We start from the raw sequence: 14,156 nt of genomic DNA, 5'->3' as shown, positions 1-14,156 counted from the left end.
CTCAATGGGCATGAGTTTGAGTAAACTCCACTGAGTTGGTGATGGACAGGGAAGCCTGGCGTGCTGCAGTCCATGGGGTCGCAGAGAGTCGGACACGACTGAGCGATTGAACTGAACTGTCCAGGGAGCTGCCGGGACACCCTGGTGGAGGGAAGGTGTCCCCGAGGAGACGCGCGGCTCCCTGACGGCGGGAGGAGGGGCGGGCCCCATCCCGCGGGCACTGCGGGTACCCCGAGACGCACAGGCCCGAGGGAAAGGGCGGTGCCCTAGAGCAGGCGGGGTGCAAGCGAGGGGGCGCGGTCTGAGCGCGGGGGCGGGGTCTGAGCGCGCCTGCGCAGTGCGCTCCACTTGGGGAGGCGGCGGCGACGCGCGGGCGGCAAGATGGAAGACTACCAGGCCGCCGAGGAGGTAACGCCCGGTGGGCTACAGGACGGGCGGCGGCCGTGGATGCGGGGTGCGGGCGGGCGGCAGCAGCCAGGGCCGTGTGCGGGCACCCGGGCTGCCTCTGGGCCTGGGCGGTGGCCGTTCCCGGCGCCCCGCCGAGCGCTTCGCGGACTCCGGGCGTCTTCGCCCTGCCCTGGGGGCCAGGGGCGCGGAGGGGGCGCGGCTCCCGTGGTTCCTCCGGGAGTGGGCTCCGCACGCCCGGACGCCTTCCTCCGGCGGTGCAACATCCCCCGGGGATCTCCTCTGCCGCGCCCCCGGCCCCCCGCGCCCCGGCCCTCCGCGCCCCCGACCCCCTGCGTCCCCGGACCCCCTGCGTCCCGCGGTCCCCTGCATCCCCCGACCCCGGCCGTCACTCGCGCCCTTTACTCCGAGCGCAGACCCCTGCCCAGGCGGATGGAGGAGGCTGAAGGCCGCGTGTGCGTCTGCCGGCTGATGTTTGGGAGTCTCCAGAGTGACATGCACACCTGACCCGCACCCCCAGTTACAGCTCCCCAAGGGGCCCCCAGTCATGGACTTGCTGCTCTGGCCACGGGCAGCAGGCAGACGCGCCCGCGAGGAGAACCTGCCTTTTTGTCTTGGGTTCCTCTCCTGCTCTCCACGCTGTGCGCACGCCCACCACGGTGCGCACGCCACCGTCGCTCACGTTTCATTTGACAAGACAGTCCGATAGCTACGATTTTGGTGGGGTGGTGGGGTGGTGGGGCGGGAGGTCATTGCCCCATTGAAGAAGTCGGGTAAAGCATACAGTTATTTGCCAGGCAGAAGGTATTCGTTGTTAACGTGTGCTATGTCCTGGCTTTCCTTCCAGCTGAGGAGCATTCAGGGAATGATAGCTGACGGCTGCTGCTCTCACAGAATGGTTGCCCCTTTTCTTCTCGCTAAATAGTTCTGGTTGAAGTACAAATAATGAAGTACAAACAATGGAGCCCTGTGTATTATGCAGCCTTCCTAACCAGCACGACCTTCTATGGTAGTGTCACCATCAGTGTCCGAAGGGTGGTAGCAACCTAGGGAATGTTTAGGGAGAAGCCACAGTTCAGGAGCGGGTAGCCACGGAAAAGCTTTTCCCTGTCAACTGTGCAGTCATTGGAGAATGGCTTGTATTACAGGAATTACTGAGTAACTTTGAAAAAGTAAATATAGAGGAAGTCCTTCAAACCGGAGTTTTTAATACTCTGCCTTCTCATTCTGGCCCTCACCAAGGAGGTGGCTCAGTGACTTCCTTATTCCAGAACTCAACTGCATATCTGAGAAATGAAGGGGCTGAACAGAATGGTGTGTGTTTTACATAAGATAAAGCCCTGGAGGCTGAGACCATGACTGTCTTCTCTCTAGTAGGCCTGCCTTCCTTGTTTCCTGACCTACAGAGCCAGTAGGTCAGTAACAGCCCTACTGACCCCCACATCTGCTAACTTCATGTAGACACCTGCATCTTTGTAACTCTTCTCCGTTCAGCTTTCCTGCAGAAGCTGAAACTGCCCAGTGGATTCTGTACAGCTGCTGTACTTTCCACTAAAAGTCCACTGAAATGCCTCTCACCCTTTCTCATATTTTAACCACATGGAAACTTACACAGGGACTTTCTGTATGGTTTAGAACCACTGAGGCCTCTTGGAAGGATCTTTTAAACTTGGAGAAGTAATTTAAGATACTACAGATTTTCGTTAACTTGGTGAGCTGGCTTTGTCTCCAAGCATGACTTCTGAGTACAGTGGGTGAGGGGCTTCAGGCAGTCAGCTCCTGACTCTCCTGGGGAGGAAGGGGCATTGCTGGAACTGGGCTTCAGTGGTCAGCAGCCCAGCGGGGAAGAACGCTCCTTGCCCACCTCTCTGCCTTTGTCCCACCAGGATGCACTGGGGCTGAGGGTCGGGGCTGCCCCCTGGAAATCGCTTATAGAGCTCAGGAAATGAGGTTTCTGGACTCTGGGAACCTTGTACCCATTCAGATGCACCGCATGTAAAAAGAAAGAAAACCACTAAAGCTCCTGGCACTAGATGACTGCTGGCAGCCTGCCTCCCAGGTCATCTTGACATGCTGGCTGAGAACCGCCGTGCCTTCAGCTGACTATAGTCCTGAAGCCAGACAGAGTTGAGAAAGAAAATATTAACCGGAAATAGGAAAGTCATTGTAAATTTTACCACTAAGAGTGGTTTCAAAATCCAAAACGTCTTATGTTTCAAACCTCCTGATTAGTTTACATTAGGAAAAGAGTTAATTCATACAAAAGTCGAGTAACTCATTGAACATCCATATTTGTTAATGATCCTCACAGCCGGCTGAAATGGATGGACAGGTTGAGATCTAAAGTGAACTTAAGTCTTAGTCTTATGGGTCATGGCATGATTAGAAAGAAAAACCAAAAAACCTTGAAACCGTATACATGTACTCTAAGTCTCCTGCCTCTCACTAGCTCTGTGGTCCTCAGAGCTACTTAATGTTTTTCTCAGTAAAATGAACAGCCTGGTTAGATTATTTTTAAGGTCTTCATTTCTGAATTATATTCATTACCTAAATTTGCATTAATCAGTGCAGTGGGAAAGGATCTTTTAAATCAATCGGGCTTAAATACTTTTTTTCCCTTACAGACTGCTTTTGTTGTTGATGAAGTGAGCAACATCGTAAAAGAGGTAAGAGGAGAAATGCTTCCTTTTTGAATGTTTGATTAATGGCTTATATGAGTGAAAATAATGTGTTTTAAATACTATCTTGGAATTGTTTCAGCTGAGCCTGTGTGTTTTGGCATTTCAAATAACAGTTGTTACTTCAATGAATATCTAGATAAGAATTACTCCCATATTATGTAAATTATATATTTTGAGACAGGAAATTTTATATACTGGCATTATTATTGTCACTAAAGCTTGGTTCTATAACCTTTTAGCATAAAAGACTCATGATATACAAATAAACATTTCTAATGTTTAATGAAGAGTGAATATTAAAAAATTGAACAACTTCTAGTCACTCAAGACCTGGTGCTGCACGTGGGGCTCTTTTTTTTTTTTTTTAACATTCCTAAACCATCCACTTTATTGACCATGGTACCCCCTTTAGATGATAAGAATGGGAGTCAAAAAGGCTATTTGCTCATTCATTCAAAAATACATGTCAAGTGTGCATGCAGGGGACTGACGCCCAGAGAGTTTACAAAATTGGGGAGGGGAGGGCATTTATCGGATAATCACACTGCGTTCCTCGTGTGGTACTGTGAGGGATTACCCATCTAGTGAGCTCAGAGCTGGGATCTGGAGAAAATAGAAGAGTAGGGTTCCTGTGCTGTGTTGTGCTTAGTTGCTCAGTTGTGTCTGACTCTTTGTGACCCCACGGACTGTAGCCCGCCAGGCTAATCTGTCCATGGGGATTCTCCAGGCAAGAATACTGGAGTGGATTGCCACGCCCTCCTCCAGGGGATCTTCCTAATCCAGGGATCGAACCCAGATCTTTCAAACTGCAGGTGGATTCTTTACCGACTGAGCTACCAGGGAAGCCCAAGAATACTGGAGGAGGTAGCCTATCCCTTCTCTAGGGGATCTTCCCGACCCAGGAATCAAACCAGGGTCTCCTGCATTGCAGGCGGATTCTTTACCAGCTGAGCTACTGGGGCAGCCCCAGGAGTAGGGTTAACTTAGCGAAAAGAGGTGAACAGATATTCCAGACTGAACAAGTGCAAGGGCCCTGTGGTAAGGAACGTCCTGGTGTGTCTGAGGGACTTGTAGGGAGGTGGGGGTGTCTGGACTAGTGCGGGGCGCTGGGGAGAGCGCCTGGGGCAGGAACGAGGCCAGAAACAGCGATAGTGAAGCTGGGGGCTCAAAGACGGTCATTAGATGATCTCAGTTGGACAATACCATTTGAAGTTTTCTATATGATTTAGAGTTGACTTTAATGCAAACTGTTGTTAATGCAAGTTATTGACAAATGCCAGAGTGATTAAAGAACTACAACCTATTTTTATGAACATCATCAAAAAGCAAAATGATTAAAAAAAAAAAGCGAAGTGATCTTGTTCTGCCATATACAGTATTGCACACGAGGCATCATTTTCTAGTTGCTTTGCAGGATCTATAACACTCTGCTTTTCATTGTTTTTCAAAATACAGTGTTTCTTAGGAACACAGTGGGGAGCAGGAAGATGGGTGAGTTTCACTAGAACTGTGAGAAGGGGAGTTGGTTTGTTAGGAAGTCTCCTTGGGTCTCACTTGTTTTCTGCACAGTCTTTGACTTGGTTGCCAGGCAGCAAGTTTGATACTACTGCAGCCAGAGCTTCCCAGTCTCCCTGGAAGCACAAGTAACATTGCGGTTGGTGTTCCTTTCACATTGACCACCCGATCACTCACTTGAGCAGCTTTTTCTGCCCCTGGGCAGTAGGTTAATTCTGTACTCAAGCTATTATTAAGTACTGCATAGTAGTAAACTTGGATGGGTCCAAAATTAGAGGAAGGTTTTCCTCCCTCCCTGAAAAGCAGTGAATTCCAAAGTGAATGTGGAGAGAACGGCCGGAGTTAGTGGTTTAGCTTGAGCACAGCCCCCACTTTGACAGAGCTGCTCGCTCAGCCGTGTCCAACTCATTGTGACCCCACGGACTAGCCTGCCAGGCTCCTCTGTCCATGGGATTATCCCAGCAAGAATACTGGAGTGGGTCAATATTTCCTCCTCCAGGGGATCTTTCTGACCCAGAGGTTGAACCTAAGTCTCCTGTACCTCCTGCGTTGGCAAGTGGATTCTTTACCACCGAGCCATCTGGGAAGCCCCATTTGACAAAGCTGAGCCCAGACCTATTAATACCTTTGTCCCCTGAAACCAGGACAGGCATAAACATAAAAGGCCCAGAAAATCATAGAATAGGAATATCCTCACTACCAGCTTCACCAAGAGGTGAGGCCAGGGATCATGTGTATTCCTGAATAACCCCTGAAGCACACAGCGTGAACTGTCCCAGAATACAGCAGAGAAGAGAAGATAAGCAGTTTCATAATAAAAAATGTGTCACAAACTTAAATAAGGTTTTGAAATAGAGCAGTTCTTTAGTTTTCTGAAAAACATACTTCTGTGATGACATTACCAGAAAATGCTGAATAAAGGAAGTATTTGTAAATACATGATTATCTGGATAGGTTTGTACATTGTTGATTATACAACCCACAAAGATTCCTCTATCTACTGTACTTTTAAGAAAGCAATGGAAAAAAAAAAAAAAAGCAATGGGCAAAGGGAAGTATTTTCTAGCCTCAGTGGGAAGAAAATGCATTGCTTATCTCTAGATAATTAATCACAACAGCAAACATTAAATTCAGTCAAAATGTTTAAAAAATTTGACAGATGCTATATAATTACGTATTTTAAAAAATGAATAAAGAGGGCTTTCCTAATGGCTCAGTGATAGAGTCGGCCTGCAAGTTCAGGAGATGGGTTCGATCCCTGATCTGGGACGATCCCATATGCCAAGGAGCAGCCGTGCCCGGGTGCCACAGCTGTTGAGCCTTTGCTCTAGCGCCCGGGAGCCACAACAACTGAGCCCACATGCCACAAGAAAAGAAGCAATGAAAAGTCCAAGCACCGAAACTAGAGAGTACCCCCTCTCATCCCAACTAGAGAAAAAGCCCTTGCAGCAGCGAAGATGCAGTACAGCCAAAGATAAATAAATAAAAATGTTAAAATGAATAAAGGGACCTCTTGATAGCCCAGTGATTAAGAACCTGCCTTCCAATGCCAGGGACACGGGTTCGATCCCTGGTTGGGGAACTAAGATCCCGTGTGCCATGGAGTAACTAGACCCACACACTGCAACAAAGATCCCAAGTGCTGCAACTAAGACCCAGTGCAGCCAAAACTTTAAACATGATAATCAAAGTGAAAGATAAAGCATTCAAATGGAATGTCATACTGCTAAAAGGTATGTCTGCAAAGGAGTCCTCAGGGTTCCCAACAGGCTTGCTTTCACTTTATGCAAAGTGTAACTCGGCAGTTGGTAGGCACTTTGCATAAAGTGAAAGCAAGCCTGTTGGGAACCCTGAGGACTCCTTTGCAGACATACCTTTTAGCAGTATATGCAAAGTGTAACTCGGCAGTTGGTAGGGCGCAGTGCTCACTGTGCTGGCCTCAGGAGTGGCCCGAAGGGGTGCTGTGCCAACACTGACCGGCTGTGCTCTGTCTTCCAGGCCATAGAAAGCGCCATCGGTGGCAACGCCTATCAGCACAGCAAAGTCAATCAGTGGACCACAAACGTAGTGGAGCAGACCTTAAGCCAACTCACCAAGCTGGGGAAGCCATTTAAGTACATCGGTAAGGCACCTTTGCTTCTGGTGGGTGGTGGTGGTGGTTCTTTAAGTACCGCTGAGAGGGAGTCTGTGAGAGGAGACAGCAGAGGCAGTTCCCGGAGGAGCATGTCACCGGCCTGTGCACACCCACCTGGGCTGCGTGGCTGTGGGAATGACTGCGGACCACGTCCCAGGACGTCACAGCATTTCAGATCCGCTGCTTTTAGAGTAAGCACGTGGTGAGGTGTCAGCTTCCTAGGACCAGGCGCTCTACCCCTACAATCATTTTCATTTTGAACGTCAGCCATGTGATCTAATATACATATGAGGACAGAGAGGAATGTGTTGCCAAGTAGATTCCTCTAATAAAAGTTTGTTTTTCTTTAGTGACCTGTGTGATCATGCAGAAGAATGGAGCGGGCCTGCACACAGCAAGCTCGTGCTTCTGGGACAGCTCCACCGATGGTAGGTTTTCCTTCCCCAGGAAGGCTTGTCCCCGGCACGTCCCTGAGGGACCCTGCTGAGATCTAGACTATTCAGACCCATGTTTTAGGAAATGTGTGTTGGTTGTTTCATGTCTTTGAATGCATTATTTATTAGTCACCTTTTAAAACGTTTTATAGAAGAGAGACGGGCCAACCTTCTTTGTTGGCTACAGAGAGTTGAGTACTGAGCGTTTGGCCTGATCCTGAGAACTCGGAAGGCCCGGCTCTTCTGGTTTTCAGGGCAACACCCCTCCTTCCCCCCCGCAGGGAGCTGCACCGTGCGATGGGAGAACAAGACCATGTACTGCATCGTCAGCGCCTTCGGCCTGTCCATCTGACAGCCGCCCCGCCCGACCTCTCTCCTTCCACCACATCCCTTCTCTCCCATCTTCTAACCACCAGCCGGCTATTCAGCGATCTCCTTTCTCATCCAAAGTGTGTTTTTGTGGCACTCTCAACATGTAGAGAAAAAAACAAATAACCACACTGCTCTCTGTGACCTGCACACCAAGTCAGAGGCGCCGTCACCGCAGGTAGGCAGGAGCCTGTCCTGCCGCTTGTCTTAACTCTGAATGTTTCTTCTCAAAGGTGCTAAAAGCCGAAATCTGCTAGTGTGAAACTTTCTCTACTCTCTGAAACGAATCAAATACACTAATTTTCCATACTTTGTACTTTTTGTTAGAATAATAAATTATTCCGATTTAAAGTGTGTGTTTTCTTCATTGTCTAAATAGTATCACAGGTAAATTCACCATATTTAGTTACTTGCTAGAATTTGTAAAACTGTAAAAAAGCAGGAAAGGTTGCAGTTCTGCTTTGGTTCTCTCCAGTACGGTGAACATGCTCATTGACCACCCGGGGGCTGGGGGCTCTTGACTGCTCTGCTGTGTCCTGGCTGGATTTCTGCCCCGAGCATCAGTCACTCTTCACTCTCAAGTCCTTTCTCTTCTGGAGCTTCAGGGGCAGGAAGTGGGCAAGCTGGACATTCTTTTAGCCAAAGGACTGGAAGCCACACTCTTGGCCCAAACCCGACCCGTAACACAGCAGCTTCTACTCATCAGTTTTTCAGTAGCAATCACAACAAACGTGTTTTAGTACTTTACTGCTTACACACTGTTTTCACAGTGGCTCATTTTGTGTCCACAATAATTAGCCCATTAAGGAGTCAGAAAAGGTGTTGGGAGGTTATCTGATTTAAAGTTATATCCAAGTTAAGTGAGGGGGGGGGCCCAAACCCTGGTCTTACCTCGCCTTCAGGGCTCATCCAGGGCCACGTTTACAATAGACACACCTTTGCATCACCTGCTGAACTGGAAAAAGCCCTGCTCTCGTCCCTAAAGTGCCTGAATGGTCACCTTAACGCCACATGCAAAGAGGAAGCCACTGTACATAAACAGGATCAAATATTAACAGTGTAGTAACATCCACCAGAATGGTAGTAAAAAGCTAAAGATTCACACGACTTGAAGAAAAACCAGAGTAGAGAAACGCAGTCTCAATGAAGCCACTCCCACAGTTTGAATCTGCCGTAAATAAACGTTTATTGACTTCTGATTACAGTGATCATTCTGTGACCCGGGGTAGTGTGCTCGCTGACGCACTTCCAGGGTCTAATATTCAGCTCTAGCTTTCCCATTGAGCCTAAGATTTAGAGTTGTTTTATTTTACAAACATTTACAATCCTTTTGTAAAAAGGCAGTTTCCAGTAGCAGAAAATCCTTCTGTGTTTCATAGTCTGGCGTTACATTCTTGTGTCCTACGTCCAGTCCTCAACGAGATGTCCCTTTTCCTCACCCCTTCTCTAAGCTTCGGTGTTCTTCCCTGTGAAGAGGATTCCAGGAAATAAGGTACTGACCACGTCGTACGTAACATACTGAACAGTAACTTTACCTTGAGTAAACAGTTCACAGAGTACTTGAGGCTGGTGACATTTGTCCTGTAACCTGCCCATTTAGCAAGCTGGCTTTACATACTGAATCTGAACTTTTACTGCAATCTGTAATTATGTACAGGAACAATCTTACAAACCTTGAATATATTTTATATATCCCCTTCTTTAGCCTTTCAAATGGGGCTTAAGAGAGAAAACTGCATCACTGCGCTGCTTTAATGATTTAATAATAAATCAAGCGGACCTTTATCCTCATGGATAATGAAGCTCTCTAGGGAAACTGAAAGGTCTGTGGTCATCTTCCAGGTTCCCCAGACTAGACCAGTATAAAAAATTATCCCCAAGATGATGTTATTCACGCCGTTACCATGGAAGAACTAAAGTCAGCCCTTTGGATTTTTAATTTTAGTTTACAGAACTCTGATAACCCTCCAAGACCAAAAAAATAATAATTTTCCTGCTACCATCTAAGGTTGCTGGCAGACTTTAGTGTTATAACCTAGTACCTATGGCACATGCTAAATGCTATATACTTTAAGCACATTTTTACATGGAAGATGTAATATGTTGACATACATGATACACCAGAGAAGATAAATTGAAAATGCATGATTTAATAAAGAACCATTTCCCCCTAAAGTACTTTCTTTTATAACTTCCTTGTTTCCAATCTAGTTACAGAAAGTTAATAAATACTCCCTTATTTTTCATTTCACTGACCTGATGCTATCAAGAATCAACGTACAAAGATCAATCATCAGTTAACAGTTACACTACAGGACAAGAATAAGTTGTAAAAATGCCTAAACGTGTACAGCTAAATGCCTCAGATACTTTACAATTACTGGTAAAAGCGTTCCAAATTATGGACAGTTATAACGATTAAAACTTGTAAACTGTAACATACTAGAATACATTAATCAGCACAAGTAACTTTTCATCAGTTTACATAAAATTACTTATATGAGTCTTAATAGAAGTAAGTTTGGTAACAGAAAATTTTTTCAATACCTCTGAATATACAGAATCAAAAAAAAGGAATCACATCATTGCAGATGTAAAAACCAGTAAACTTGAATTACCCTTGCAACAACACAACTGTTTGAATTCAAACTTTCTTATTTACAGGGTTTTAAAAACAAATATAAATGGAATCCATATTAAAGGTACGTTAAATTAAGAAGAAAAGTACAAAGTCATAATAAATAGTCTTTCAGGAAGCTCTCTAAGGCCCGGCACTACCTGAAGAGGACTATGCCTTTGAGCTCTGCGTGGTAGCTGGAGAGTCGATGCATAGATGGAGAAAGTGGAGGCGCTGTTTGCAGGGCGGAACAATCACGTCCCTACCTGTTGTGTTTGCCCAGATGGCACGCATCAGGATGTCTGCAGTGCTCACAGGTGAACTGTTCAAGAGACGAGTGTGCACGCCAGAGGAAAGGCAAAGGAGACAGCTCCACCTCCCACACTTGGCCTTGATAGAAAGGAGCTGGGGTCTCCAGGGCCTTCTCCTGGATTCAGCAGCTCCAGACGGCACTTACGCACAGCAGTTCACCCGTTTACCTGACGACCGTGTGAAGCTCACGAGGCAGGAATGATTCCCCATAAATTACCTTCTCCCCAAAGATGTTCTTCCATAAACCATCTAAAAATATGTTACCTTCTTGCACCTAGTTTCCAAATGTGAAGCTGAAGAGCTTTTTGGCAATAACGAATCTGTAGTATTGTTATCAGTCACTTGTTTAGCTTTTATTGGAAAAAAAAAAAAAAAGCTCTACAGGAGTATCGTCCTTAACAGAGCTACTACTGCTCAATGGAATTTCATGGGTACCCTCCTCCCCACCCCAACCACAGGGGCCTCATCCATATTCATGACATAAGGCTCACAGACCTCTAGAAGACTCGTGACAGTGAGACCCTTCCCTGTCAACTGGAGCTGACGACCTGTCAATCCTTAAGGAACCCTGTCGAACCCTCCTCAGAACTCCTGAGACCCCTGGCTCTGCTTTGGTGGCGGTCTTCACCTCGAACCTGCCCACCCAGCCTCCCTCTCCCCCTCAACAGCCCTTGCGTAGACGTCTCATAGCAACCGACCCCGGTGACCCGAAGTGGAGATGCGTGGTCATCCGGAGCCCCGGCCGCTCAGCGGGGAAGGACCGCCCTCGTGGGGCAGCCTCAGAAATGGGCTTCCCTGTGAAGGGTCGACAGCTGGTGCCACGGGGCAGGGGAGAAAGGGAGCGAGAAGGGAGTGCCACCACGCTGCGGGCCACACTCACAAAGGCTTTCCGGGAACTCAAAATCAGCAAACCTTTTTTTTTTAAAGCACGTAATTCTCTCTACTAAGAACAGGAATGATTTCTTTCTTACCATTGAAAACAGCTTGTCTCTCATCTGGAATCTGAAAAAATGATTTGGCTAAAACTTTTTGTCAGGGCCTCTCTTCCCAAATAAACGCCATCAGTGTGACGGTAAATTTAGGCCCAACATTTAAATTAGCCCTCAGTTTTGGTTTTCCTTTCAAACATGTGTAAACGAATGAAGACCAGGGCGTCTCTGCACGTCAGACTGGTCCGGGTCCGGGGAAGGCAGGCCGGGGCGCGCTCGCCGGGGCCAGCGGCCGGGCCTCAGTCGCTCTCGGAGCCCTCCTTGTACTGGGCCCGGATGGCCTGGCCGTTCTGCAGGGGCATCTCTTCATAGTCACTCCTGTCACGGAAGAGACCTCTGACACCCCGGGCTCCGACAGTGTGGACTTCTCTCCATGCCGCGGCGCCATCCTGAGAGCCCGGCCCCTGCTGGCTCGCCCCATTCCTCTCGCTGCCTCTCCCTCCTCCAGCCCCTCCACTGCCAGGGCCTGCAGCCCAGAACCACGTGCGCAGATGCCCAGCAGGAAGGCACGCGGCCCCTCCTGAACCAGGGGTCGGAGACACGCCTGGGTGGATCAAAAGGGCCGATACTGTGAACAGCTCCTCAGAAGGCTCGCCAGCCTCCTTGGTGAACGCACAGAGGCAGGCTGAGGGCTTCCCACGGGACAGACAGCCTTTAGCAGAGATGGGACTTAACGTACCCGTAGATCACGTCGTCATCCGAGTCGTTGAGCATGGAGAAGGCAGGGTTGTCCTTCAGCTGCGACTCTGAAAACCAACAAGCATTGTCGTGTCATTAGCCCGGAGAGGCTGGGCGCTGTCCTGGGAAAAGGATGAGGGTCGGAGAGAGCTAGATTTCTGTCCTTGCCTCCACCGGTTACGGCCGGTGTCAGCCGGACAGGTGGTTCCGAGTCCTGGCGGGGGATGTGCTCACCTACAGGCCAGGACAGTGTGGGGAGGCTTGGTGGGAGCCTGGGGGGACTGAGCCCCCTGGAGGAGACTGCGAGCCAGCTGCCCCACACCCTGGAATCCTCCCAGGTCCTCACGAGAGCCAGGCCACCCTCCTACCTGGGGCCTGAGCTACCCCTGGTCCGGATCTGTCACCGCGGATGGGAGTACCAAATGCCGCCAGGGCCTTGGGCACGTACTGGGAACTCCTCCACGGACAGCCTGGAGCCGGGGTGCGCCAAGTGCTGCCCGGGTTCCAGAGAGCTTGCCCCCTTCTCATCCCGGGGCGGGAGGGCTGCTGGGTTTGCTTTTTGGTTTGGTCCTTGGGGAGGTGGGCTGGGGGTACATAGGGCTTTCTTTTGATGGTCAGGGCACTCGTGTTCCACAGATCATTTCAGGGCACCGGGCGGGGGGAGTGTCATGATGCTCGTGTCAGGGCCCACCGACATGCTCGGTTCTTGCATGAGGGGCTGTGATGACACAGAACTTGCTGGGCTCCACCTGTAGCTCGGGGCTCACTGTGAGTGCCCACCTGGTCTCCCTGCTCCAGAGCAGGTTCTGCAGTCACGGCGCCCCTGCCAAGGGGAGGTGGGCAGGGAGTCAGGGGGCAGCTTACCATACAGGGCGTTCTTCGAGGGCGAGTACACAAAGGCCAAAGTGTAGAGGTAAAAGTTCAACAAGCCGTAGAAAGACAGGAATTCAGCTGGTGACAGCGGTCAAGGGAAGCAGCAGGCCCGGACACGTCTCCTTGCTGTTAGCCGGCCCCGCCCCCAACCAGCTAGGCCCTCGGGGGTCCATGCCCAGACGTCAGGGTGCCACAGGGCAGGTCCAGCCAGAGGGCACGGTAACCTTCCCGGGGCACCTGGAATCCCCAGGTGAGCTGTGCCCTCTCCTATCCACGGCAGGACCTGCTGCCATCAAGTCACACACAAAGGGTGGGAAGGCCACACAGGTATGGGTGAGTCAACGGGGAAATGAAGACCTGGAAACAAGACTCTCAAACTGGTCCTTCTTAGACTTTTCTGAATTACAGACCCTTTAGAGAATCTGATAAAAGCTTAGTGTGAAACTCAGTTACCGAATTGTGAACAATCATGCATTGACTCCAAGGATGTAAATAAGAGGCCCCACAGAAAGAACCCAAGACATCCAGGGTGAACCCCAAAGTGTCCCCTGATGGATGCCACCACTGAGAGCAGAGAGGGGAGCGCACAGCTGACCTGGTCATGCATCTGAAAGGGGGGTGGTTACTGCCGAGCAACGGGGCCTCCGGGATCACAGGAGCCCTGCCCTGAGACACCGGTGTCCCCCACAGCTGGACACACCTGGGAGATGCTAAGGGATGCCCTCTGGGAGAGAAGACTCCCGAGTCAGTGCTCGGCAGGGGGAGGCGGGCAGCCCCGGCCTGACCCAAGGGAGGCTCCGATGGTGACTTGCCCCACTCCAGTCCCCGCCCCACAAGGGGACAGCCGTGGCAGGTGCTGGGGTCCCCGGGCTTGACCCATCTGGCGAGCGACCCCCGGGGACAGCTGAGCCCCGCAGCCGCCTTGGGGCCTCTCACTCGGGGGGACAGGCGTGGAGCTCCCAGGGTATGCTGGACTCTTGCCTCTTCCGGACCCTCAGAGGCCTGAAATGCTACCCACTCCACTAGGCTGTGTGCCTGACATCTTCCCAGAAAAGGATATAATTCTGGTAGTGAGTCGACAGTTCAGCTACGAAATTGTCCTGTAACACTTGTGCTCCGAACCTTAAATAAAGGATGACGATGCTGAAA

General features: G+C 49.7%; 2 protein-coding genes across 2 annotated transcripts in view; one reads left to right on the top strand and one right to left on the bottom strand.

Moving 5' to 3' along the window:
• Positions 1-301: 301 nt before the first annotated feature.
• DYNLT1 (dynein light chain Tctex-type 1) lies at positions 302-7,847 on the top strand. Its single transcript, XM_061428432.1, has 5 exons — positions 302-408; positions 3,030-3,071; positions 6,600-6,723; positions 7,086-7,163; positions 7,451-7,847. Exons 1-5 carry the CDS (start codon positions 382-384, stop codon positions 7,519-7,521), a joined length of 342 nt encoding a protein of 113 aa, XP_061284416.1. The 5' UTR covers positions 302-381; the 3' UTR covers positions 7,522-7,847.
• Positions 7,848-8,705: 858 nt separating this feature from the next.
• Positions 8,706-14,156, bottom strand: part of TMEM181 (transmembrane protein 181) — a 63,368-nt gene continuing 57,917 nt past the window's right edge. Inside the window, exons 14-17 of the mRNA XM_061428433.1 lie at positions 14,068-14,150; positions 12,999-13,088; positions 12,136-12,202; positions 8,706-11,774 (exon numbers count right to left, since the gene is read on the bottom strand). Of these exons, the coding sequence (XP_061284417.1) occupies positions 11,696-11,774; positions 12,136-12,202; positions 12,999-13,088; positions 14,068-14,150 (319 nt within the window). The 3' untranslated portion in view covers positions 8,706-11,695. The remainder of the gene's footprint in view (positions 11,775-12,135; positions 12,203-12,998; positions 13,089-14,067; positions 14,151-14,156) is intronic.

Source organism: Bos javanicus, chromosome 9, assembly GCF_032452875.1.
Source record: "Bos javanicus breed banteng chromosome 9, ARS-OSU_banteng_1.0, whole genome shotgun sequence".
NCBI lineage: Eukaryota > Metazoa > Chordata > Mammalia > Artiodactyla > Bovidae > Bos > Bos javanicus.
Note: the sequence above shows the minus strand (reverse complement) of the source record. Positions and strands in the feature narration are given on the sequence as shown.

Bases quoted from the DNA above. Each gene is read 5' to 3' on its own strand.
- DYNLT1 (XM_061428432.1), top strand. From the start codon at position 382: ATGGAAGACTACCAGGCCGCCGAGGAG. The intron at 409-3,029 runs GTAACGCCCGGT...TTTCCCTTACAG, and splicing joins ACTACCAGGCCGCCGAGGAG to ACTGCTTTTGTTGTTGATGA. The intron at 6,724-7,085 runs GTAAGGCACCTT...GTTTTTCTTTAG, and splicing joins GAAGCCATTTAAGTACATCG to TGACCTGTGTGATCATGCAG.